At 39.9% G+C, this 26,212-nt stretch overlaps 1 protein-coding gene across 47 annotated transcripts in view; it reads left to right on the top strand.

Annotated features, from left to right (window-relative positions):
- KCNMA1 (potassium calcium-activated channel subfamily M alpha 1) overlaps window positions 1–26,212 on the top strand; it is a 766,524-nt gene that overhangs the window by 721,094 nt on the left and 19,218 nt on the right. For 29 of the 47 annotated variants that reach the window (XM_021943995.2, XM_017962890.2, XM_017962886.2 and 26 more), the window contains 4 exons: window positions 1,496–1,609; window positions 6,449–6,579; window positions 23,239–23,433; window positions 25,382–25,500. In XM_021943995.2, coding sequence (XP_021799687.1) covers window positions 1,496–1,609; window positions 6,449–6,579; window positions 23,239–23,433; window positions 25,382–25,500 — 559 coding nt within the window. Of the gene's footprint in view, window positions 1–1,495; window positions 1,610–2,406; window positions 2,488–6,448; window positions 6,580–23,238; window positions 23,434–25,381; window positions 25,501–26,212 lie in introns of all 47 variants that reach the window. The other 18 variants (XM_017962870.3, XM_017962881.2, XM_021943986.2 and 15 more) reach the window with 1 other exon arrangement.

Here is a 26,212-nt window from a genome sequence, read left to right as displayed (position 1 = left end):
TGAGAAACCGAGGTGAATGTGAATGCTTGCCTGTCATCTAAATGTAAGTGCACTGGGTCTTGCCACTTGCGTGGAGATGCCATATGCTTCATTAGAAAAAATAATTTTCACCAGATGAATGCAGGAGGTAAATGGATTTCTCATATTGATATGTGTCCATGCAAAACCTTAACGAGGCAGCCATTCTGCCCAGCCAGGATATTTCTCACTCTCACTAAACTAAAAGTTACAGTTGTTCCAACCTCATCCAGGTATGTACTTGGGACTTGGACCTGAGACCCAAAGAAGCCCAAACTGCAAAATGGGAGACCCAGCAGGCTGCTTTCCAATTTTCCCGTGTCCACATATACCTTATGTGGTCTGTGTTGGGCACGCTCAGAAGTTCAAGGGATCAGCCATAAGCAGGTGGCATATACATCAGTCAGGAGGATTTAGGTGCAAGTAAACTCCTTCTCCATTTAGCTTAAACAGATAAAATATGTACATCGTATTATATTGTGTGTATGTATATGCATAAATACGTGTGTGTGTGTGTGTGTTTATGTGTATAAAATCTCACATAGGGAGAAATCCTGAGGTGAGATGGCTCCAGGCTGCTTGCCCCAGGAACTCCAGGACAGCTTTTCCTGTCATTCACTTGAGCCAATATCACTAAGTTAGTTATGCCCTTAGCTGGTGCCTCAGTTCCTGACACTAAGGCACATAAAACAGTGCTCAGTAAATTAAAAGAGAATCTCTTCCTATGTGTTTCTTTTTAAGAGCAAAGAAACACTTCCTGAAAGCCCCAGGAAGATTTCCTTACACCTCCCATTGGCCAGAACTCTGTGAAAACTGAGGCCTAAGTCACTCGCCAGCAAAAGGCTAAGAAATTGATTGGTTTACGGTAACAGTTAGGCCAGGTTAGGTTATGTTGTGGTAACAACAAACAAACAAACAAACAAACAAATCTCAGAGGATTAAAGCAACACAGCTTTATTTTTCACTCACTCAGAATGCTTTGTGGGTCTGGACAACTGTCCAGTGATGCTGTCTAGCTTTCATCTCCATGGTAACCTGTGTCCTCACAGTTGCCATGGCCTGGGAAGAGAGAGATGGCCATCCAATACCTGAACCAGCAGTGATATGCATTGCTCTGTTCACTTTTCATGGGCCAGAGCATTTCATGTGTCACATAGCCATATCTAACTGCAAGGGGGAACAGGGGATAATTCTCCTGTGTCCCTGGAAAGAGATGGGAGCCAAAATTTATGAGCAGAATAAATAATTGGTGTGGAGTCCGGACTTTTTAGAGAACTATGAAGTGAGTTACGATTATAATGGTTTCCTACCTTGTCCTTCTAAAGAATAAAAAACTCATCACAGTTTATCCTGGGAATACTAATTGTTGACCTGTGAATGATGCATAAGCTACATTTTTGGGTTGTGTGTATATAGTGTACTCTCTTTCCAAATTTTCTACTTCTCTGATTTTTCTTCCTCCTCTGTTTCCCTCCAGGGTTCACACCTCCAGGAATGGATAGATCCTCTCCAGATAACAGCCCAGTGCACGGGATGTTACGTCAACCATCCATCACAACTGGGGTCAACATCCCCATCATCACTGAACTAGGTAGGGGTCAATGTCAGCTTTGGGGGGGATTTTTGTTCTCTCTTTCAAACCACAAAGGATATGAGGAGGTTGGTTTGTTTCTTAGCCCTTTCAACTTTGTAGCTGCTATGGGGTTTGTTTTGAGGGAGCTGGGAGAAAGGTATGGGTAGAAATATGGCAGATTACTGGAAGGGAAAACTGATCTATCTTTCTTCTGAGATGAATAGACAGTTTCCTTCATGCTGGTCACTGTTTGCAAAGGAGCATGAGATGATGGATTTGCAATTGGGGCATACAATTGGGAATGGAGAGGAAAGGAGGAAAGGCTTAGTTCATGGATTCTTTCTGGTGATTTTTACTGTAAGAACCTCTTTTGAGCATTCTGTCTAGACAGCTCCTACAATCTGAGCCCTCCACTGATATGCAAAGCCTCGGATCTAAGCCAAACCCATTTTGGAAACAAGGTAGAAGCCCTGGGCTAATGTGTAATAACTCCACATTTAACGTATTATAGTTGAATATCTCAGCCAAAGCCATTTTCAGCAAATGCCATTCTGGCCCCCAAAATGATGGGGTTTTGAGGGCCATATTGGTTGGACAATAGAATCTAACTTCTAACCTGGTCATGGCACTCCCTATGACCATTATTAAGTGTGCAAAACTGTAGAGTGGCCTCTTCCCCCAAGACAAATACAAACTACCTGTGGTCCGGGGTCCCTTTACTTGAGAATGTTTCCTCTGTTATTCCCTCACTCTCTTCTTTTTCTGTACTTTCCTCCACTCCCTTTCCCCAACCCTTAAATGCTGTATCCAATTAGCTAAACCGGGCAAGTTGCCTTTGGTATCAGTCAATCAGGAAAAAAACAGTGGGACGCACATTCTAATGATAACTGAACTGGGTAAGAAGCACTGTTTTCCTTCACATCAGTATCTCCTTTTGTTCTGTTGTTGGTGTTTCCAACTATCATCAGCTTGTTTTTATTTCGCCGGCTGTAACAGAAAGGCTACCCCATGGCACTGCTTTGAATGTGTTTTATTTGTGGCTCTGGTTGGAATCGACTGTCTTGTTCTGGCCTTTCTTAGTGATTTTTTTCCCCACACAGCATCAGTAAACCTTTGATCACACCCATCTGACCTGGCAGTTGTTTCCAAAGCATCTTTGCTCTAATTCATTTTCTCTGGCCTGAGCCTTTTTTCCCCACTTTTTTTTTGTCACCCCGCTCTCCCGCCTTCTCCCTTCTACTCCTCTTCCAATACACTGTCAGTTTGAGTGACATGTCTTCACAGCTCTCAGAGGAAGTCAAAGGAGAATATCAAAATTTTAAGATAAGAAACCTAAGATGGCACCTTCCCTCCAGCTGTTTATTTTTCTTTATTCTGACTTTATTTTCCTTCCCCTGCCCCCCTACTAGGGCATTTCTCAGAAGCTCTGGTTCTGAAGCCATAAAACCCCCTGGTCCCTAGGGGAACTTTTTTACTAAAGGCAGATTTCAAGAAGGGTGCAGAGGATAAGGTTAGCAGCCACCCAGGTGCAGCCCTGCAATCTGGCCCCCACTCCCAGCCCAGAGCCCTCTCTGAGAGATTCACAATGGACTCAGGTGGAAGATAAAGGCCTCCGGTCATGACCGCATTTATCAGGCTCTTCCCCACTTCCCCATGACTTGGTTAATAACTCCATGAAGGGCACCCATCAGCAGCAGGTCTCAGAACTGGGGATTGATCTTCTAAATAGAGACAGCAAAAGTGCTGCTCAGCAGAGGAGTGGATAGAGAGTTGGGAGCACCTGCCTTCACATGACTCACAAATGAAATGAACACTCCATTTTCTTGGCCCAAAAATATATTTCAAAATAAGGGAGCAGACTTTCAACACAGTAATCTTGCTTGCAAGGTGTCTAGAAACTAAGGAATAAATTGTCCACCACTCAACACCGCATTATTGTAGGTATAGCTATTTATCAGGACAAATTCACTCAGGTCAGAGAGTATCACACTATTTTCTGTTTCCAACCATAGGATGGGTGTTTTTTTCGTGTTTAGTGTAGTTGTTTAAAAGCCCTAGGTTTCTGGTTTGCTCTCCTCAGAACTGGAGGGCCATAAGAGACCCAGGACTTGTGTGGTCCACACCTCTGGTTGGAAAATTAATCCAAACATCTCCATCTCACAAACCTACAGCAGCATTTCAGAATCCTCACTGCCAGGAATTTCATTGTCTATTTGAAATTCACGTGCAGCTGACTAACTAGGATATCTTAATTTTTCATTAGTAGAAGAGAAAAGGAAAAGCTTGGTGCCCCAAACCTAAGGCAACAATTCTGATATTTGATTAGCATCATTGACTCTCCAGAAGCCTTTGTCCTACACCAGATTTCTTCCTTGTGTTCAGAGAATCTTTGAGGTGCTCACACCACCCTTATCTTCTGCCTTGAAACCTATTTCTCTAGCTGCTATAGCGCCCTCCTCAGACCACTGCACCTCCCACATCCCCCACGAATACTTCTTATTTATCTACATGTTCTGAGATGCGTTCTGCCTTAGGCCAGGCCAGTATAATGAATTTTAAGAGACACAGAGGGCACCAAGGCCACACAGGCTTTCAAAGCTGTGTAGCACATTCCACTCTTCATCTACTTGGAGACTCTCAATTAATGTTAGCATGGCAAAGGCTCCTCAGAGTCTCACAAGAAAGGACTGTGTTAAAGCTGTTTCACCTGACTATTCCAATTGTGTTTGACCACATATGCTTTGGGGTGATTATGTGAGTACCTCTTAGCACCCACATAATTACTGTTCTGTGAAATAGGCCTTGGGTAGCATTGCTTGCTCTCCTTCTGAGACTGGGTATTTCAGAACAATATACAGGGTATTCACTGGACCCTGGCTAGTCTCTTGGAGTGCTTTTCCCATGACCCCAAATGCCTAGCTCACTGACAATCTGGAGTCCCCTCCCACTACTTGGAGTCACTTCACCTCCATATCTGGTACCAACCCTTTCCCGTCTTCCTGATAACAGATAGCAGATGCTGTGCTTTTTGGAGCATTGCCACACATACTATTGGTGGCTATTACAAGTAACTAAAACCACATTCTTCCGTATGTGGTCTCCGGTTTACATTTTCTGATTCACAAATCAGAAAGACTAAACAGTGACTTTCAACATCCCTTTGGACAAGTGAAGGGAGGTGAAGAAAAGCTACCTCTTGAAAGACCCCTGAGCAAGAACTTCAGTGTTTCCAAGAGAGGCAGAGGGAAGCTGGGCATTTTCATGCTGTAATGGGTGGACAGGTATTTAATGTCAGAAGGGAGATCATGATAGCAGCTGGCATTTATCAAGTCATGGCATGATCCAGATGCTGGACCAGGCTTTCTGGGCACAATCCCATTTGTATGAGCCTCCTGATAGCCTCATGAGAGAATTGCTATAACTCCCCCATTTTACAGAGACAGAAACTAAGGTGTAGAATGATGAAATACTTTGCCCAAGGAAGTTGGCAGCACAGGCTGGACTAAAGCCCAGTTGTCAGAGCCTGGATTTTGGACTTTCACCACTAGCCTGCAATTCAATTGCTGCTGAAACAATGGGGACCCAAATGTGACCAAGTTTGGAAGAACAGAGCCAAGATTTTCCCCCATTAGAATCTTTCTCTAGGGAAACAAGATGGTGTCATTTAAAAATACTAATTCCATGCCTAGCCTTTCATGCTAGTATCATTTATTCTGCTTCGTACAATAAACAAAAGTTTTTATTTTTTTTTAAAGAAGAGTTACCAAGAAAGTTGCTTAAAAAATTAAAACAATAACTGTAGAAAACAGAATTAGCTGTTGATACATTTAGAAAGGAATCAGGGAAAGGAAACCTCATCTGTTCTCTTCCTAAAAGCACAATAATTATTCCAGAAATTGTGAGTGCCCCTTTCTTCCATCCCCCCACCGACTTTTCCCCTATTACTTGCTCTGCAAAACTGATAATTTCCGAAGCCAAGATGGGAATGGAAATTAATTTGTCATTTAATTTTTAATAAGTTAAAGATATCTGAGTGACACAACTAATCAGTCTGCACGTGCGTGCGGGAGGAGTCCTTGAGGAATCCTCAGATGGAAATGAAATACAGCATCCAATGCTGCAACTGCTTGAACGCAAGCACATAAAAGATTGAGCTGTTTAGGAGGGGAAAGGGAGAACATGGGACGTCCCCATGCAACTCAAAATTCAGAGCAAGTCCTTGTCAGCAAGCAGCAAGAGACAGCCAGGCATTTGTCCCACCTGGGGTTTCCTGTGTATTAAACAGGGCCTGTTGGGTGTGGACGTAGATTTAGGGCCTGGGACCCCGGGGAACTACCCAGGCCAATCCCAGTGGGTAGGCTGTGGGATAGGCCTGCGGGTGCATTCCTTGCTATCTGCCTTGCTGTGCTCCCCTTCCAGCGCTCCTTACTCCCAATAAGCTGCTTTCTTTTCTTTGTGGCTAAAATGACTATCCCAGCATGGCTGCTCATCATTGAAATATGTCCATCTCTCAAAGGACTTCATTACCAAAAAGCACTGGAAGGTGTTTTTAGGTCATGATCCTAAAACTATGCCAAAGGACTGGCCAGCACAGTCTATTGGTGCTCCAGCGGCCTGCCGTGGGGCAAGCCTGCTCGAACTCATTGCTCTCCAGGTCTCAGACACTTAAACAGTGACACAGGAACAGTCCATTGAGTCCCACTGCGCCCTCAGCCAAAGATCCATCTACAGCTTCTTCCATGCTTTTGTTTCCTTCTCAATGACTTCAGTGTTTCTAAACCAGTAGCCTGGTCTCCCTCTGGCTTCACTACCTGTGTGTGGTCTTCAGAACTAATTCTTATTTTATGCTTTTTCCAGTGAATGATACTAATGTTCAGTTTTTGGACCAAGACGATGATGATGACCCCGATACAGAACTGTACCTCACGCAGCCCTTTGCCTGCGGGACAGCGTTTGCCGTCAGTGTCCTGGACTCGCTCATGAGTGCGGTGAGTTATTCTGTTCCCTCCTCCTCACTCAAGGGTGGAGGATGTGCCAATGGAGCACCTCCAAACTTTGAGGCCCTGGGCTGCACTGGGGCCACAGTGAAGAGCAAGACTTCTGGAAGCTCACACTCTAGAAGGGGAGACCCACATTATGAAACCATCACACAAGTAAATGTTTGATTATAAATTCCTCAAGTGCAAGGAAGGCAAGGCAGGCTAGGAGGAAATATAGGTGAGGACTTGACCTTGTCTTGGGGATCCCAGAAAGATTCCCCAAGGAAGTTGTACATTTTATGCTAAAATTTGAGCCGTAAAGAGGGGAGATCTTGGGGGAAGAGTATTCTCTGAAGAAGAAAGAGAGCAAATGCAAAACCTGGTGATGGTGGAGGGAGGAACCTGAGGCTCTCAAAGAAGGCAAAGAAACCCTGTGAGGCTGGGCCATGGTGAGACAAGGGTGCAGGAGGATGGCCAAGGTTAGACCTGCAGGACCTTGAAACCCATTTTCATGGTTTTGGACTTTTTCTTAATAATAAGGCATTGAAGGATTTTGGTTGGAGAGTGACATAATCAGGTTCATGTTTTAAGGGGATTGCCTTGGCTGTTCTGGGTAGAGATTGAACATGAGCAGGAGGTGGAGAGAACAGTGGGTCAAAGGTCACTACCAGACCTGTCACTGAGACTGAAGTCCTTGGGAGAGAACCAGGCATGGAGGCAAGGCCTGGCAGGGTATCTGCTGCAGGGAGGAGTTAGTGGCAGAGAGAGGAGGGTGGGCTGGCCGAGGGATCAAACACAGCTTTGGTTTCTTTTATAACTTGACATACATCTTGCAATCAGACATTTTTTTTTTTTTCACTTTTGCGACCAAAAAACAAATAACAATTAAAAAATAGGTCCCAACTTAATGGAGCCATCTTTCACTGCAAAAGGCAGAAGGAGACATTTAGAATGAGTAATAGCCTGGGTATTATGAAGTCTTCCCACTGAGCATCTTTATTTGTTATATAGAAAAGCTTTTTATTTTGGAGTTCTCAAATTCTCAGTTTGTGAAAATGCAGACATAGGCTGAACAACAACTGACCTTTGGAGAATCCATGAAAAAGAGCTTTTCTGAACACATTAAAACCATAAACAGAACTCAGAGTTTTTACACACATATATTTCTTAAAGTGCTGAAGGTTATTCTCCTGAATATGCTAAACAACTGATATGCTAATTATGCACCAGTCTCATCTATTCATTAAATAATGCTAGTCCCAGAAGGACCTCTATTTGAGGAAAGAAAACATACAGCTTTTTAAGACTAATTTGGGTTATTCTGTATGCCTGAACATTGTCCAGCTGCAAGCATATCTTAGTTAAAAATCAGAACTTTGGATTTAAAAGTGATTGTGAAATGACATTCATCTGAATTAAGGTTGACTGGGCTTCATGCCATGCCCTGGCTTTCCAAGCCAACAGGGAGATAAAATGGTCTTTGGAAAAGGGCCCCCGTGGTTTCCTGGGGCTCATGATCTTTCTTATGGCCTGCTGACACCAAAGCTAACCTTTCTACCAGCCAGTGATGTTGGGCTCAGTTTGGGCAAACTCCTTGAGCAAGCCAGAAGGAATGATAGAAGCTGTAAGATGTATTCCTAAGAACACCATATTCTCAGTCATAGGCCTCATATTCTTCAAATCCAGTTTCAAATGGATTTTGGTAATTCAGCTCATTAGAAATTTTTATTTTAGTTCTGATCCTAATTACAGAGATCTCAGAAAGACTATTCTAAGAGCTGGTTAAACTATTTACAGTAGAATTTTTTTTTCAGAACTACAAAATACTCTGATAACATTTTTTAAATTCCAAATTTATAAAATTGTTTATGTTTCTACATATCAGATATTCAGTATGTTTCTAGCAGGACTGGCTACGTAATTTGCAAGGTCATTTTTCATGGGTTATTAAGAATTTCAAAATGGTGACAGCGGAGTATTAAAACAAAAGAGACTTGGGGCTGGGCGCGGTGGCTAACACTTGTAATCCCAGCACTTTAGAAAGCTGAGATGGGCAGATCACTTGAGCCCAGGAGTTTGAGACCAGTCTGAGCAACATGACGAAACCCTGTCTCTACTAAAAATATTTTAAAAATTAGCTGGGTGTGGTGGTGCGCAACTGTAATCCCAGCTCTTGGGAGGCTGAGGCATGAGAACCACTTGAGCCTGAGAGGTGGAGGTTGCTGTGAGATGATATAGAGCCACTGAACTCCAGCCTGGGTGGCAAAGTGAGACCCTGTCTCAAAAAATCAAACAAAACAAAACAAAACAAAACAACAAAGATGCATCTGAGAACAGACCCTGTGCAACCACATAGGCTGAACACCCATGAAACCAGCCCTGGTTCCAAGGAATAAAATCGATTTGAGCACCAGAGAACTTCTTCTCAACACAGACAAAGGGGCATATGGTAGCCACGGGGTGGAGGTGGGGGCCCATCTGGATTTGAGTAGCACAAGCATCTATATCATTAGTAGGTAGTCAGTTCTTGGAAATTCAAATGAGAATTCAAAGTGAATTGATTTGAAAATTTTAAACAAGCCATCTCCCATCTCCTTTGAAATGCAAACAAAAATGTTTGGGATAGTGTGGTAAGGCATGTTTGGATGCAATAGTGTAAGAGCAGCTTGTCTTCTGCATTCTAGCCTGGGATAAAAGGGTGTTAGAAATCTGGTAACTGTCATTGTATTTATCATCAGCAGCATCATTTACTAAGTGCCCAGAACTGTGCGAGGCACTTTAGCTACACTATCGGATCTTTTGGACAATAATGTGAATACCCTTGGTTTAAGTGTTGAAGCAAGACATATTTAAGTAACTCATTGATGGTAACTTTTCAAATCATTAATCAAAATGCCTATCAAATTATTCCAGGTCTTATTTTCATTGTCTAGGATGAACAAACTTCGTAATGAGGTCTTGAGTAGGGTCTGAGTCCACAAATCCAGTTGGATCTAGACGTTTTGATAAGATGTTACCTGTGATTTCTTTGCATTCTACTCCAACCCTAATGTATGAAAAAGCAGATTAGTCAAGTGCCAAGGCAGTAACTAGAAGGAACAAAAACGGCTGTCAGGAATATAAATTGAGAAAGTGAGACTCCTCCAAACAGCAGGAGACAGAGGTAAACTTCCATTGCAGGCATTCACTCATAAGCAACTTCACAACACACACAAAGCTCTTCAGGTGTTGACAGTCTCCTTTTTCTAGCACTCCTCCCCAAATTGTCATTTAATCATGTGTCTAAACATTCTCTGAATATTGTCCTTTGTAACCCAACTCCTGCTGCTTACTGCTTCATTTGTTAAAAGAATAATATTTGGATTCATCACAGGCATTCCTGGAACGGATCAGAAGTTACAGACATGGCCCTGTGGCTTTATCTCGCAAATCAACTGCAGAAACACAGGATGAGAGGGAATAATTAGGCTTTTGGATATATGTCTCTAAGAAGATCACAACTTAGAAATGTATTTTTCAGAATGATACCATCTTGATGCACACAGTCACACTAGATGAAAGGAACCCTCTCTGTTTTTAGGGATCAAACTCACTTATGAGTATTCAGATTTCTTTTTCACCCAACTCTCACTTTCTCCCAACCCTAGCCCCAATTTAAGCTCCACTAGGACCCTGGAAAGTGAATACTGGACATGGACTCAAAAGCCAGATGGCTTAGGTCTGGATTCCAGAACTGCTATTTACTGGCTATGTAACCTTAACCTCTCTGTGCCTCAGTTTTCTCATCTTTAAAATGAAGATAATAATAGTACCTGTCACAGGGTTGCAGAGATGAGTAAATGGGTAAAGGTTGTAAAGCAATTAGAGCAGTGCTTAGCACATGACAAGCTCTGTATGTATTTATTGTTGCTAGTGTTTATAATCAATACATTTATTGGGCACTTACTGGACAGCAGGTATGATTCCCCATGCTGGGGATTCAGTTGTGGAAAAGAAAGATGAAGACCTTGCCCTCATGTTATTTAAACTTTCATTCTAGTGGGTTAAGAGTAAATAGGTAAGTGAATAAATGAATAGTGTCACATAAGGATAATTGATTTGAAAAAACATGAAATAGCTTGAATGGATGTGGAGACCTGTTTTACCCTCAGTGGTCAGAGTAAAATTATCCTAAGAGGTAACGTTGAAGCTGACACTGAAAAAGCCAGAAGAAGAGAACACTGCAAAGGCCAAAGCTGCAAAGTGGTGACAAGCTGGGTTTGGTTTGTTGGAGGAAGCAGCTGGAGGCCATTGTGGTTGGAATGTGGTAGACAGGAGAGCAATCAAGAAGGCAAGGCTGCTGGCCACACTGAATATTCCAAGTACAATAGACCACATCCGGCCAAGTTCTAAGTCTGGGATGAGACACTTCAGACTTGGTGAGAGGATCCACCTTCTTCTGAAAGCCACCAGCATCCTCCTAATGCCACTGTTTCTGGATACGCTGGCTAGGACAGCGAGCCCATCACTGAGTTGATTCCTGAAGTGTAACCCCCGATTATTTTTTTTGTGCGACACTCCATCCTCATACACTCATTTTAGAAGAAGAAATAGCACAATATATTGGCATCGTACTTGGCTTGATATCTTGTTTCTAATAAAAGATCTGTAATAGAAGTCTCGAAATGTCACGTTGCAATCTACATCCACCCTACAGACAACTTCTGCATTTCTCAAGTTTTTATTTTTAAATTGAATTTGTTGCCAATATTTTTAAATGATAAGGTTTTATATAAAATCTGGGTTCCTGCCTTCTTTAAATTAGAGTCAGAAAGCGGAGTCCCAGATTCCCATAAAGCAGCTATTGACTTGAGCTGAGCAGCTGCTCCCTTTAGCCATAGTCCACACTACTCTCTATTGCATCCCACCAGGCCTGCTTCATTCATGTCCCTTCCCTGTTTGGTTCATTCCACTTTCCTGTCCTTACCAGCCTCCTGCCTTTTGCCTCTAATCTTATGTGTCTGCATTACCATGTCTGTGGTCAGACAGCATCCTTGGCCTTCTGGCCATTTGCTTGTCCTCTGAGTTAGGAGGTTGTGCACATGATGTCCATTTCCCTTGAGCCTTGGACCTTTCCTAAACAGATACCAACCACGCTGAACCATCATTATTGAAGAAGCAGTGAGGAGCCACCTCCTCCTGAGGAGAAAAAGAGGAAACCTACTACAAGAGCTAATGAGTTCCAATGCACACGAGTTGGGAGTGTTGTCTTTTTTTTAGAAAATAAGATTTCATGAAGCTTTAGGTTTGCAGCACCTACCTAATCTAGAAAATAAAGAAAAAGCATATCATAACAGTATTAAGAGAAAGAGCAGAGAAAAGCAGAGGCCCCCATTACCAGTGTACAATACATTGAGAAGTGTGAATGCCAGCCTGTAGAGAGACCCCCACTGCAGGATCCCCCCGGAGCTAGAGAGAAATTTCAGTGTGAGCCAGTTATGCCAGGTATGTCTTTGCTCTGCCCACTGCACCACAATGCCCAGGGCAGGAGTTTGCATGTCCAGTGCATTCATATTTTCAGAACAAAGGCAGTGACTTGGAGGAGGGAAACTGGGTCATGAATTAGGACTTGTAGCTTCTGATCCTGGCTCACTGGCAGCCCTTGCACATCTTTTCTACTGTCTGGGGCCCAGCTGGGCCCAGTCGTTAAATGGGAATGGTGTTACCCCTTATGACTTTCTGCTAATCGGAGAATGGCAAAGGCATATGGAAATCTTTCACAGAGCAGATACGTATTTCTTGAGATCACATGTAATTACAAAGAAGCAGTTTTTTTTGGTATATATGCATGTACATATATGTATATATATTTATGTGTTTGTGTGCACTTATCCTCTCTCTTTCTCTCTTTCATGAACACACATCTTAGATAATATTTGGGAGTTTAGTGGGTAGATGAGTCAGGGGTACCCAGAAGATATGGTTCCATGTTCTCATCTTGAATATCAGAAAGCTGGCCTCTGTTTGCCAGAAATGAACTTATGTCAGTAAGACTGGAGGGTGTGACCATCTGGAATGTGGATTCACATGATTTACTGTCTTTCCTGTACTTTCATTAAGGGCCAAACCCTTGAACCTGGTATTATGGAGAGGCCTGAGTTCTCTATCAGTCCAAGCTAACCTAGTGCCATGTGATTTTAGTTATATAAACAATTTATTGCTCCATGACCCTATTTCTTACACTCCACTCAAGAGCCTCCATTTTGACTGCTCACACGGAGACAGAGGGCCCATGGCCGTCCCAAGGCAGAAGAGCTAGCAGTGGTGTCAATCAGGCACATGGAGGTATGTCCTGCTAGATTCAGGACAGACCACTGCTGTCACATCAGGCCAGGCAGCCCTGGAATAGGGAAAAAAATCCAATCATTTTCATCCCTCACGAAAGAAAAATACTAAAAATAAAAATCTACACCATGAAAACTAGCAAATATAAAAAATGGCAGCTATGACATGGAAAATGACAATTTTAGAGCAATTATAAACGAGAGGCAGAGAGCCATTAAAGTTAAGGCAATGTTATTAAAAGATGTGTTAATTTTCAGTTAAATTTTCTATAAAAGACCAATTAGTTTAAAAGGCTTGACAGCATTAACTGTGAAACATAAGCTCCGGTAATTATACTTTAAAAAAATAAAAAGAGGAGGATGCTCGGGCGGGTTGCACTAGCAGGCGCAGCGGGGCGTGGGCCAAGTGGGCTAGATGGCGCTGTGGGCTCAGGTTTCCCTGCGACAGTGCCTCGGTCCCTCCCCTGGCATTTCATGGTTTCCTCAGTGTCCTTTTATAGGACCTGAGAATCATCAAACTTTAGAGGCCAAGCGGGCCACCCTTGTGTTCTGAGCCAGCTCTCAGAGATTAGAATCAGAACGCAGAGACACCGGGAGAGGGAATTGTCTAAATTGGTTGCATTGCTAGTTGATGGTTCTTCTGATGAACTCCCATGTTTTAAGTATGCTTTGTCTATCGGAAGTTTCACACATACTCTCATTTAACTCTAATCTATAAATTTTTGTTTTGTTTTGTTTTTTCATCCCTGTTATACGGATGAGGAATTTGAGGCAGAGAAAAGTTAGGCAACTTTTTCATTGTTGTGGCTATTGGATAGCAAAGTAGGTATTAAAAGCCACACTAATTGGATTTGGAAGTCCGTACTCATAACCAGGGAGCCATGTTGCCTTAATCAGAAGAAGGGCTTCACTAGTCAGGTTTGGAACCTTGTCCTTGGCAGTGGGAAGAGGGACTCCTGTATTCCTTAGACTATACAGGTCGCCTGATCCTAGGCTCTGAACAGGACCCTAACTCAGCTGTCTTATGCTCCCCAATGCCCATGTGACGCAAGGATAGCCATTGAGAAGGTCTCTGCCTGAAGCATCCCTGAAGACTAACCCTGCCATATATAAGAGCTTCCCAGAAGACTTCTAGCACAGGTTTCATGGTAAGGCACAGAAAAGACTAGCAGGACAAAAGCTTAGGAGGCAAAGGATCTCACCTACATGTTACAATCCTGCCTTTAGAATTTTGTATTTCTTCAATTCTAGCATTTATGTTAACCCAGAAAAAAATGTGTGCCTTCTGGGTCAGGTGAGTTGTAGAGAGGTTTCCTCCACAGGAAGCGCCTATGGTAATTGGCATTTGAAGTTCTAGCACCTGGTTTGCTCCATGATGCAGAAACAACCATCACCTATGCAGAAAGCCCCGGAGTGATGTTTAATTGCAGACTGCTGAATGCTCCATGAAGTGCCTCCCCCAACCCTCATTCCCATCACATAAAGAAATTTCCACCCTCCAATATGACTGACTTGACACCGTTTTCCAGGGAAGGCATTGTCTTTCCACCAAATTATTCAGATCCCGAAGAGATAGGCGTGCAGAGCACACCCGTCAGCAATGCTCAGAGTCCTTCTCTGCATCCAAATATTGGGGTATCAAAACAGAAGCAAGAGCATCTGCTGGCAAAAATACATCATCATTCTCTGTCATCACAGATTCTGCTGCCCCACAGCTCTGCTCCTGGATGCCTGCATGGAAAAATCAAGGAGAGCCATCTGGGATGCAGTGCCAGCTCAGAGAGCAGACAATTATGCTCAGAGATATGAGATATGAGTGGTCCCAGAGTTATTCAGACACCTGTAAAACCCTGGGACTGACTTTGAAATTGTACCTGTTGATGAGCAATTCTAAAAGTCATGCACTCTTTGACTTTCACACAATTTCAGGCTAAACCAAGGCCCAACGATTAGTAGGTGCTCAATAAATGTCAGTGACTGATCAAAAAGATTTGGGTATAGCCGATTTCAACACAGAATTGGGACCATGTTCGGGTCAAATCCCAAAGATTTGACAAAACAATAACCTCCCTGGCTGATCTTCTAGACTTATCATTGCAATGGATAACCTATAGTGCCCTTCGTTTAAAAAAAAATGTGTTTTTATTAGAACAGTTATTCATACTTCTTGATGAAAATTTGGAAAGCACAGAAACATATAAAAGAAGACATATAAAGAAGAAACATATAAAAAGAAAAAGAAAACATATAAAGAAGAAAATATAAATGGCCTATGTTTCCAACACCAAGGACAAGCATGGTTAATATTTTGGTGTCTTTCCTTCTAAATGGATAGATAAATGCAGAAATATCTCATGTTATAGGTTGGTTATTTTTTCCCTTTTCAGTTAATATTTTATCCAGAGTAGTTTATTATTTTCTTTGGTGTCATGATTTGCAGAGCCTCCATAGGACTTTATGAGACTCCATTCTGTGGATGCTCCAGAATCTATTTATCACTAAATTGTTGGCTATTTAGCTTTTTAAAATTTTTGTTATAGTAATGATTAATCCTATAATAAAAATTATTGTACTTAAATCTTTGAACAAGTAGCAACTTATTACATTGAGGCAAATGTACTGGTTTTTTTAAAACATATATGGACATTTTAAAATTTCTTGATACATATTGTCGTGATATCTCCAAGAAACAATTTTACCAGTCTACACTCTAATCATACTGAGCCATCTCATGCATTATGGCAAGTGCTGATTGTTATTTTTCCTAGGAGGCCCTTTAATTGTGTTTATGATAGTTTTGAAGCATATCAGTTTTTAATTTGTATGTAATGAGGTAAATACATATTTTATATAGTGAATTCATAGTTTTTATGCGTAAAAAGTGCATGCTGAACATGAGAACTATCAAGCATCTTGAGATTAAACAGTTTGCTATATTTTTATTTGTGGCTACATGTTTTGCCTTTAACTATTTTGTAACATTTACTTTCTTTTTTATGGAAATTTAAATTAAATATATTTTCACAGCAGAAAATATATAAAATAAAATTATAGGAAAAAAACAAAATTATATCACTAAGAGTTAACTACTAAGTAGAACTTTTATGTACTACTTACAGTTACATTCACATAAATATGTCTATCTGTTCAGTTATGCATTATTTTTCCCTCTGGAAATCCCCAAATCAGAGCATTGTGTACTTTTTGTAACACTTTGTGGTAGAAATAAAAATGAGTGACCATAATAATAAACAGGATATCATTTTTCTGGTAGTTTTCCATTAAACATTGAAGTTTTATATTAAAAAATAACAATTTAAAAAGTAATAAGTGCATGATTTGTTATATTATAAAACAGTGTATATTATAAAGTTTAATAATAAAAATGATCTCTACATTTTATCAACATTTGATAATTGAAAACATTAAAGGGAATCATTAGTACGAAAAAGCCAGTTAAAAATCATATTAAAACTTAAAACCCAGTATCATAAAGATTCAATATTTAAAAGTGGGTACTCTTAAAATTAAATTTTAAATACAGAAAGAGTTAATTTCACTAGCCAATAGTTTTGCAGGTATGCATTTTTAACACGAATTGTGATTCATGGTGTTTTGGGGATCCTACTTTTAAAAAACATTTTAGTGTTATATAATTATTACCTTGCCATTAAATATTATCTGAAAGCATAACATTCATGTCTGTACAATGTGAGTCATGCCAAGGAACCATTTTTTCATCATTACCATATTGTCGAAAACTTTTTATCAGAGAGCCAGTTTCCCCCAAATCATTCATTGAGTAAAATCCCTTCCCCATGGTATGCAGTGCTTTTCGTATTATACTAAGGAATGGATCAGCAAACTTTCTTGTAAAGAGCCAGATGGTAAATATTTTCAGCCTTTGAGGGCCACATAGTCTCTGTTACAACTATTTAACTCTGAGTTTGTTAGCACCAAAGCAGCCCTAGACAATACATAAACAAATGGACATGCCTGGGCCCCAACAAAACCTTATTTAAAAAAAATAATGGATGACAGAGAAAAATTGGCCCAAGAGCCAGATTTGCCAACCTTTGTATTAAGGTCTTATAAGTACTAAGCTATGGTTCTCATAAATCCATTCTGGTTGACTTTCTAATTTTTCACTTTGTCTACAATATTTGGTTAGGAAGTCTTTAAAATTTACTATACTACATGAGAGGACAATTTTGTACGACTCTTTCCAGGGGAAATTTAGCATAATTTTATCAAGTTTTAAGAAGTCCAATTCAAATCTGTAATTAGGCATATATCAAACAACAATTTTACTAGAAAAAAAATGACATTAAATGGCCCATTTACATGTTAAGGAACATGGAATTTTACTTTTTCCCTAATACTCTCCTCTATCTCCTCATAGATGATTACTACTTTGCTTTTTGCCTAAAAACAATAGCGATTCTTATTCATGTCCAGTGATTTGTATTAAAGAGAGTATCTGGAATAATAGTGTTAATTCTCTTATGTATCTGACATTTTATTCTCCTTATTTCTAATTCTATTTCTGTTTTTTCAGTTATATTGTTATACATTTCCTTATTTTTTCAAGGATTATTTCTTGAATTTAACAATTCACTAAATATCCTCTTGCTATTTAATTAACTGGCGCTTTTCATCCTGCTTTTATTTAAAAAAAGAATTATTTTAATACTTAATTTTACTTACTATAATTCTGTTGTATTTAATAATAGCATTAAAGGCTCTGAATTTGTCTCTATAGCATTGGCCTCAAGACATATTTTTATATGTCATTCTCAAATATTCTTTAATTTTAAAATATTCTGTATCCTAAGTTTGATTTCCATCTTGACCTAGTAGTTACAGGATACTTAACAAAATTTTTTTTGAAGTTCTGGAATATTTACTTTTGCTTCTATTACATTGTATTTAATTTTAAAATGTAGATTATACAGCTTATACTCTGTTACATGTATTTAGATATGATGTTTTGGCCACTGATCTTTTTTTTTTTTTGTAATTGTTGTTTAAAAGTTTAGCAAAAATAGACTAAATCAAGCTGATTATATCCTCAATTTTCTTATCTTTTGACCTATTTGACCTATAAAAGTTAAAATCAGTGATAGTGGGAATGTTTCACATATTACCCTTAGTTCAAATTTATTCTAGTGTAATTCTAATTAGTTTTGCTTTCTATATTTCAGTTATAATATTTGTCCATAAAAAATTAGAGCTTTATTGTGAGTGTTAACTATGAATATAAAGTTAACTCATCTAACAGAATAGTTTAAAATTTTTCTTTGAAGTATACTTTTTTTCTTCCCTTTGTCTCTTTTAAAGATATCAGAGTTTGATTTTGATTTTGGCATTTGAACAAGTCTGAGAATCTTTGCCATTTTATAGGATCATTTAGCTCATTTATGTTTAGTTATATAACATAAGATGCTATAGTCTTGCATTATGTTTTTTACATGCTTCTATCATAATTATGTGTTTTATGATCTATCTTTTGGTATGTGGACTATATTTTGTATGCTTATTTTCTTTAGTGTAAACTTTCCCTTCTATTTTTAACTCTAGTTAGTTGTTACCAGCCATTCTATAGATGTATTTTCTAAGTATTATTGTCTGGAAAAATTTAATGGTTCTTGATTCCTCCTTGTATAAGATCAGGCAATTTTCATGCCTTTACTTCCATCATCATCTCTATTTCATCTAATTTTTCTGAATTTAAAACATAATTTTAGCAATACTATATTAATAGCTAATTTTTGTCTTTTTTTAATAATTAGTTTTGACATTTGCATTCCGTTTTGTAATAATATGTACAACAATCTTTTACAATTCTGTTTTAAATATATTTTACCAGTAAACTAAATTTGCTCATATTTTAGTTATTAAGAGTTTAAAATTATCTTTAAGGAAGCTAATTTTTGTTCTGAGTATTTAAAAAAATGAAATCAATAAATGCTTATGTATGCAAAGAGTCAAAAAATATTTCATTTGCCTTCACAAATTATTGGCAATTTAGCTGTGTCTAGAAATTTTGGAAAAATGTGTCCTGCTAAAATTCCTTTGACATTCCTCTTACATTTTCTAGAGAAGCTTCATGCTAGCCTCATTTTATACTTGTATTTCTTACAGCATTGTTTTAGGTCATTTTTATTCTCCATTTAATATTTTAAATTCAAATACTCACCGAGTACAGGTCTAGGAACTGGCCACATTAAGTTGGTAAATGCTTTTGATCTGCATCCTAGATTCATTTCTCAGCTCAGGACAGGTTATTGCTATTTGTTTGTTTGCTTGTTTTACATGCTTGCATTTTGTTTACAATTTTGATTTGTAAATACTTACTGTTTATCACTTGACCTCTGTTGTCTTTTTCTCATTATCAATCAGCACTCTTATTTTTAAAAATCCCTATATCTTCCTCTTTTAGCTTAGAACTTCCTAGTTTTACTTCCATATCACTAATTGTGTGTGTGTGTGTGTGTGTGTGTGTGTGTAATTTTCAGCTCTAATACTTATGGCTTCTTAGATTAAAAAGTTGGCCATTGCAAATTTAGTTATCTTTTAACTATTTCTTTTTTAAAAATGAAACACAACATACCATACAACTCACCCATTTAAAGTGTATGATTCAGTGGTTTTTTTTTTAGTGTATTCACAGACATGTACAGCCAACACTACAGTCAATTTTAGAACATGTTCGTGGCATCAAAAGAAACTTTGTATTTTAGTTATCCTCCCCTCCCCTACAACTCTACCACCACCCCACCAGCCCTAAGCCACCACTAATCTACTCATTATTTCTGTAGATGTGCCTATTCTGGATATTTTATATAAATGGACTCTCAGTACAATGTTTTCAAGGTTCACACATATGTTGTAGCATGTATCATTACATCACTTCTTTTTGTGGCCAAATAATACTCATTGCATGAATATAATACATTTTGTGTATGCATTCATTAGTTGATGGAAATTTGGGTTATTTTCACCTTTTGGGTATTATGAATAATGCTGCTGTAGACATCCATGTACACATTTTCATGTGGACATATATTTTTATTTATCTTGGGTATATACTATAAGAGTGGAATTTCTGGGTCATATAGCAACACAATGTTCAAACATATGAGGAACTGCCTAGCTGTTTTCCAAAGTGACTGTACCACTTTACATTCCCACCAGCAGTGTGAGAGTTCCAGTTTCTCCTTATTCTCACCAATTCTTGTTATTATCATCTGTCTTTTTTATTACAGCTATTCTAGTAGGTGTAAAATGATATCTCATTGTGGTTTTGATTTGCATTTCTCTGATGACTAGAGCTATTGAGCCTCTTTGCATAAGTTTATTAACCATTTTTATATCTTTTTGGAGAAATGTTTAAGTCTTCTGCCCATTTAAAAAATTGGGTTATCTTTTTTTGTTGAGTTATAAAAGGCTTTTTAATACTGAATATTAGACCCTTATCAGATATATGATTTGCAAACATGTTCTCTCATTTTGTAGGTTGTTTTTTTCACCTTTTGGATAGTGTCCTTCAAAGCACAAACATTTTTTAAATTTTTATGAAGTCCAATTTATTGTAGTTTATGCTTTTTGTGTCATGTCTAAGAAACTATTGCCAAATCAAAGGTCATAAAGATTTACTCCTATATTTTCTTCTAAGCATTTTGCAGTTTCGGCTTTTTACATTTAGATATTTGACCCCTTTTCAGTTAATTTTTGCATATAGTGTGAGGTATAGGTCCCACCTTATTCTTCTGCATGTGGATACCCAGTTGTTGCTGTGCCATTTGTTTAAAAGACTATATTAATTTTTCCATTGAATGGTCTTGGCACCCACACTGAAAATTAATTGATCATAACTGAATGAGTTTATTTCTGGATTTTCAATGATTTTCCATTGGTCTGTAGGTCTATCCTATGCCACTACTATGTTATCTTGATTACTGTAGTCTTGTAGTATGTTTTAAAACCAGGAAGTATGAATCTTCCAACTTTGTCTTTCTTTTACAAGACTGTAAGATTGCTTTGGCTATTTTGGATCTGTTGCCATTTTAGAGTCAATTTTTCCATTTTCACAAAAAAATGGACTTTGTGATTTTGATAGGTATTACATAAAATCTGGAAATTGGGGTAGTATTCCATCTTAATAAATCAAGTCTTCCAATCCATGAACATGGGATGTCTTTCCATTTATTTAGGTCTTCTTTAATTTCTTTCAGTAATTTTTTTGTAGTTTTCAGTATACCAGTCTTGTTCTTCCTTGGGTATATTTATTTCTAAGTATTTTATTCATTATTTTTCTGAGACAGAATCTCACTCTGTCACCCAGGCTGGGGTGCAGTGGCATGATCTCAGCTTACTGCAACCACTGCCGCCCAGTTTCAAGCAATTCTCTGGCCTCAGCCTCCCGAGGATCTGGGATTATAGGTGCCCACCACCATGCCTAGCTATTTTTTTTTTTTTTTTTTTTTTTTTTTTAGTAGAGACTAGGTTTCACCACGTTGGCCAACCGGGTCCCAGCTCCTGACCTCAAGTGATCCTCCCACCTTGGCCTCCCAAAGTTCTGGGATTACAGGTGTGCACCACCATACTTGGCTGACCTCCCATTTTCTACCACATTGAGTTTAAAATCCCTTGTTTGGCTTTTAAAGCCCTGAGTTCCCCACCCCTCAAAGAAAAAAAAAAAAACGATTAAAAAGTCAAAGGAAGGTTGGGAATGGGTCTGACTGTTCCTGTTGTTGGCAAAGGCCTCATGTCTCTGATATGAGGCCAAAATGTTTATCATTGCTTCCTGTGCACCAAACCTGTTTCTAAGTGCTTTATGGGTAGGTCATAGAGCCGTGCAGCACTCTATTATTACATTTTACAGATCACGAAACGGAGGCACAAAAATGTTAAATAACTTTCAAGGTCACACAGCTTCTGAGAGATGAAGTCAGCATAAAACCCTCAGCCCAACTCTGGATCCCTGGTTCCCATAACCTCTCCAGCAACATATCCTACTTTAAGTATCCTTTTCCTGCATCTGTGCCTATGGGCATCTCTTAACCCTGAGCATAAATTTCCTTTAGGGTCTGGCAGGCTATGAGTAACATTCCTAGTTTCTTTTGCAGTTGGAATTTTGTATCACATTGGGGTGTTTTTGTAAGTATTTCAGTAAGGAATGTGAATCCAGCCCCACTAGCAACTATCATCTTAATTCAGAAGTCCTCATGGAATTCTGTGAATATAAATTTGGTTTTAGTGACTGCACTTATTTTACAGATGAGAAAAATCAGAGCCCAGAATGACTAGGCAACCTCTAAGACATAGAACTAGTTAGCAAACCTGGGATGGGAACTTGAGCTCACCCTTACTTGGTTTGTTCCCTGCTATGCCTTGCCAGGTAAACTCTCTAATAAGTTGCTGAGGTACAATTGCATCTTTCCTTACCTCTTTCCAAAGTACATCCTCAAAAGCCACAGACAAACTTTGATTTGAGTTTTTTAGGCTGCTTGATTTCTACTTACATAGGAAAATGGAATGCACACCCTTACCTGAGAATTTCTCAAATTAGGCTGGTGACAAATACCTTTTAAAGCTCCTTTACTTGACATCCTATTAATTTTTTTTAAACTCCCATTGTTTTGTTCCTGACAGATCTGTTATGTTCAGATGTGACACAAATGTACACTTAGAGGGAAACTTCTTTAATAAGTGATATTTGCCTCAGACTACTGAGGTTATTTTAGAAAACAAAAGCCAAAGTACACTTACCAGGACATTCACCTTGTCATAAATTTATCTGGCATATTTAATTGATCGAGATTTCTGGGTTAGACAGTTATCAACGCATGTGATAAATTGTTGAGCATGCGGCATTAATGAAAGGTTTTGCCATTGTCATGGGGAGGAAGCTTCCTGGCACATGGGTGACAGGACCTCAGAGACAATGCCGCTTGGGTTAGCAGCTGGGGCAGGCTGCATTTTATTACATGTGTCCAGAGTCTCATAGTAGACATGTAGACTTGACGAGGGGGAGGCAATATTTGTATCCCTACTAAAACCAATTATGGTAAACACTAATTATTCAGATTTGAGCTCTTTACTAAAAATCCCCTGAACTGGGTTTTTTAAGTCAGGCTGTCATGGCAGAGCCAAGCAGGAGAGAAAATAATGGAATAATTGGAGGCTGCTGTCTTTTCACTTCCCACATAAAATTATTTGAAGAGACAGGCCAGAACTTTAAACAGGAGATACCAAGAAAAGTTGTAATTTGGATGTCGGCTGTCATGACTTTAGGGTGTTTGCTTAAAGGACTTTCCCCCCACTTTCTCTCCTTCCCCAGACATACTTCAATGACAATATCCTCACCCTGATACGGACCCTGGTGACCGGAGGAGCCACACCGGAGCTGGAAGCTCTGATTGCTGAGGAGAACGCCCTTAGAGGTGGCTACAGCACCCCGCAGACACTGGCCAATAGGGACCGCTGCCGCGTGGCCCAGTTAGCTCTGCTCGATGGGCCATTTGCAGACTTAGGGGTGAGTCCGCAGCACCATGGTCACCTGAGCTTGCTGTTTGGGAAAAGCTTGATCCTGAAGAACGTGGTGTCAGATGTGACAAGCAAGGCATCTGTCTTTTCTCCTTCCTATTGTAGATAACTGTAAGAGGTGATATTTGTGGTTTACTCTGTATCAGGCACTTTGTTCTATGCATAAGTCATTCATTTTAATCTTCATAGCAACCCTTTGATGTAAGTTCTAGTATCACACCTTCTAAGTCAACTGAGGCTCAGAGAGAATGAGCACTGGACCTATTGGGAATTTGCACCAAGGCATCCTGGCTTCAGAGCCTGTGGGCTTTCTCACTCCTTGGTGTTCTCTTCACGTATCCTCTGCACGAGGTGGAAGGCAGCAGGTGATTCCAGCATGCAGCCAAGGTTGGGAAATATTTCCACAAGCTCTTAGCATAGCTTAGGGATACTCAACCCAACTATACATTAGTAGCACATGGAGGTGGCCAGCCTCATCCTTCAGGTTTCTTAGATTTTATAGGTGAGTATGACCCAGGCACTGGTGGTTTTCAAAGCACCAGGGTAGTCAGTAGTCAGATGTATCCAGAACCACCAGACAAACAAACAGAATCTCATGTGGATCCTTTAATGCCTGTAATTCAAAACCTAGACCTTGTAATTTCTGAGACTGGACCCAGTCATGTTCCCTCGGGTCCTCCCTGTGACAGAAGTGGCCAGCATCTCCCTTCTGATTCCATGCACCTGCCTAGCGTAGGCACTGTGACAGAAGTGTAGTGTCTTTGCCCTTATTCCCAGCTCAACCCCACAGATGCATTTAAGAGATGCAGCCATATTAATAGAAACTGATAAACCTGTTACGCAAACAATAGTGTCGCCCAGAAAGACTAAATAGTGGAAAAGGAGCCAAGGAAAGGGTCTGTCTTTGTTTTTTCTGAAACAATTCTGCATACTTGCCCCATATTTTAGTTTGATCATGGGCTGGGACCTATGTGAGACTAGGCTTTTTTTGAAAGGGAAGTTTCATAGCTAGTGGCTCTTTATACCTATCATTTACTTACTGATGCACTTGATTAGGATAAAGACTTTAGATAATGGTAAGCTTTGGTCCCATCTGTGTTCTTTAGTATGAGACCAATATGAGAATTCCAGTGATTGGAAGGACGAAGACAGTCATTTTATTCCCAGTGAAGCCATCCCGCAGTGCCCAGTGCCCTTCATGTAATACTGTTAACATCTACCTGAAGCCACCTGGCTGCTGAAGCCAGCATTTCCAAGTGGATGCATTTGCTTTCACTTTCTGCATCAGGCCCCAGACCCTGGGAAGGTGGCTGTGAATTGTTCAGAACTGCGAATCCCAGTTATTCAGCCTGCAGGCCCCTGGCTCCTGGGGAAACACATTCTCTTCCACCCTTGCCATCTCTGAGGTCTGTAAATTGTGCTTTTCACAGGGTCCTTACCTGAAAGAGTCTGTCACCATGGGACCTGGTGGGGTCCTCCTCCTCGCTGTGGTTTTCATTATCACTCAGGCGGTTTTGACAACACGATCCTATCACAGTGGTTACAGCTGAGCTGGGGCTGAACATAATCACCATTTTGCAGAGAAGGGTTCATCTCCTCAGCTGAGCATGCATCTGAGACTGTCAAGCTTTACACTTTCACTTAAAGTGAGGGAGAAGCATAATCTCCTTAGAGCTTTCAAACCCCATTGCTACAGGTGGAAAACTGGAGAGACACCAGAGGAAAGCCCCATTGTTACCTGATCCCTAAAAATCACACATATTGTCTGTAGTCTGTTAACCATGTTGACTTCTTCCACTGCTGTCCCTTGGCACATGGACCCTCCAACTTGGGAGACACCAAAACAAGCTTTGATGAAAAGACCCTTTTCCCTGATGGCCCTTGATTTTCAGGCAAATAAAAAGGATGTTTCTCTCTGTTCTGTTGCTGTCTCCCAGGATGGTGGTTGTTATGGTGATCTGTTCTGCAAAGCTCTGAAAACATATAATATGCTTTGTTTTGGAATTTACCGGTTGAGAGATGCCCACCTCAGCACCCCCAGTCAGTGCACAAAGAGGTGAGTATTGGTTTCAACTCTGCCCTCCCACCTAATCACAGAAACAATAATCCCCTACTGTAAAGGCAAAGGTCTGTATACATCTCCCCAACATGCAAATTACCCTGCCCATATTAAATCCGGCACTGAGTTTGGAGGTGATGGGAAGCATTTTTCTATAATTACTAATAGTGGATGTAAAGACATTTTGGTAAGAATTCAAGTTTTGTATTAATAGAATAATTCCATCACCCAATTACAAAAGTCTGAATACAAACATCTCTCCCAAACTCCAGCTACTAGGATAACATCTGTTGGTATCTAATATAGAGATATATCATTTCACATTGCTAGTGTTTATGATAATTTTTTTTTTTTTTTTTTTTGAGATGGAGTCTTGCTCTGTCGCCCAGGCTGGAGTGCCGTGGCGCAATCTTGGCTCACTGCAACCTCTGCCTCCTGGGTTCAAGCGATTCTCCTGCCTTAGCCTCCTGAGTAGCTGGGATTACAGGCACACACCACCACACCCAGCTAATTTTTGTGTTTTCAGTAGAGACAAGGCTTCACCATGTTGGCCAGGCTGGTCTCGAACTCCTCACCTCAAGTGATCCACCCACCTCGGCCTCCCAAAGTGCTGGGCTTACAGGTGTGAGTCACCACACCCAGCCCTAAGACAAGTGGTTCTTCTGCCATATCTTAGAATCCTATATTTTTACTTCATATATTTTAAATT

The sequence above is a fragment of the Papio anubis genome, chromosome 11 (genome assembly GCF_008728515.1).
Source record: "Papio anubis isolate 15944 chromosome 11, Panubis1.0, whole genome shotgun sequence".
In the NCBI taxonomy this organism is placed as follows: domain Eukaryota; kingdom Metazoa; phylum Chordata; class Mammalia; order Primates; family Cercopithecidae; genus Papio; species Papio anubis.
This window is presented reverse-complemented; position numbering and strand designations above follow the sequence as displayed.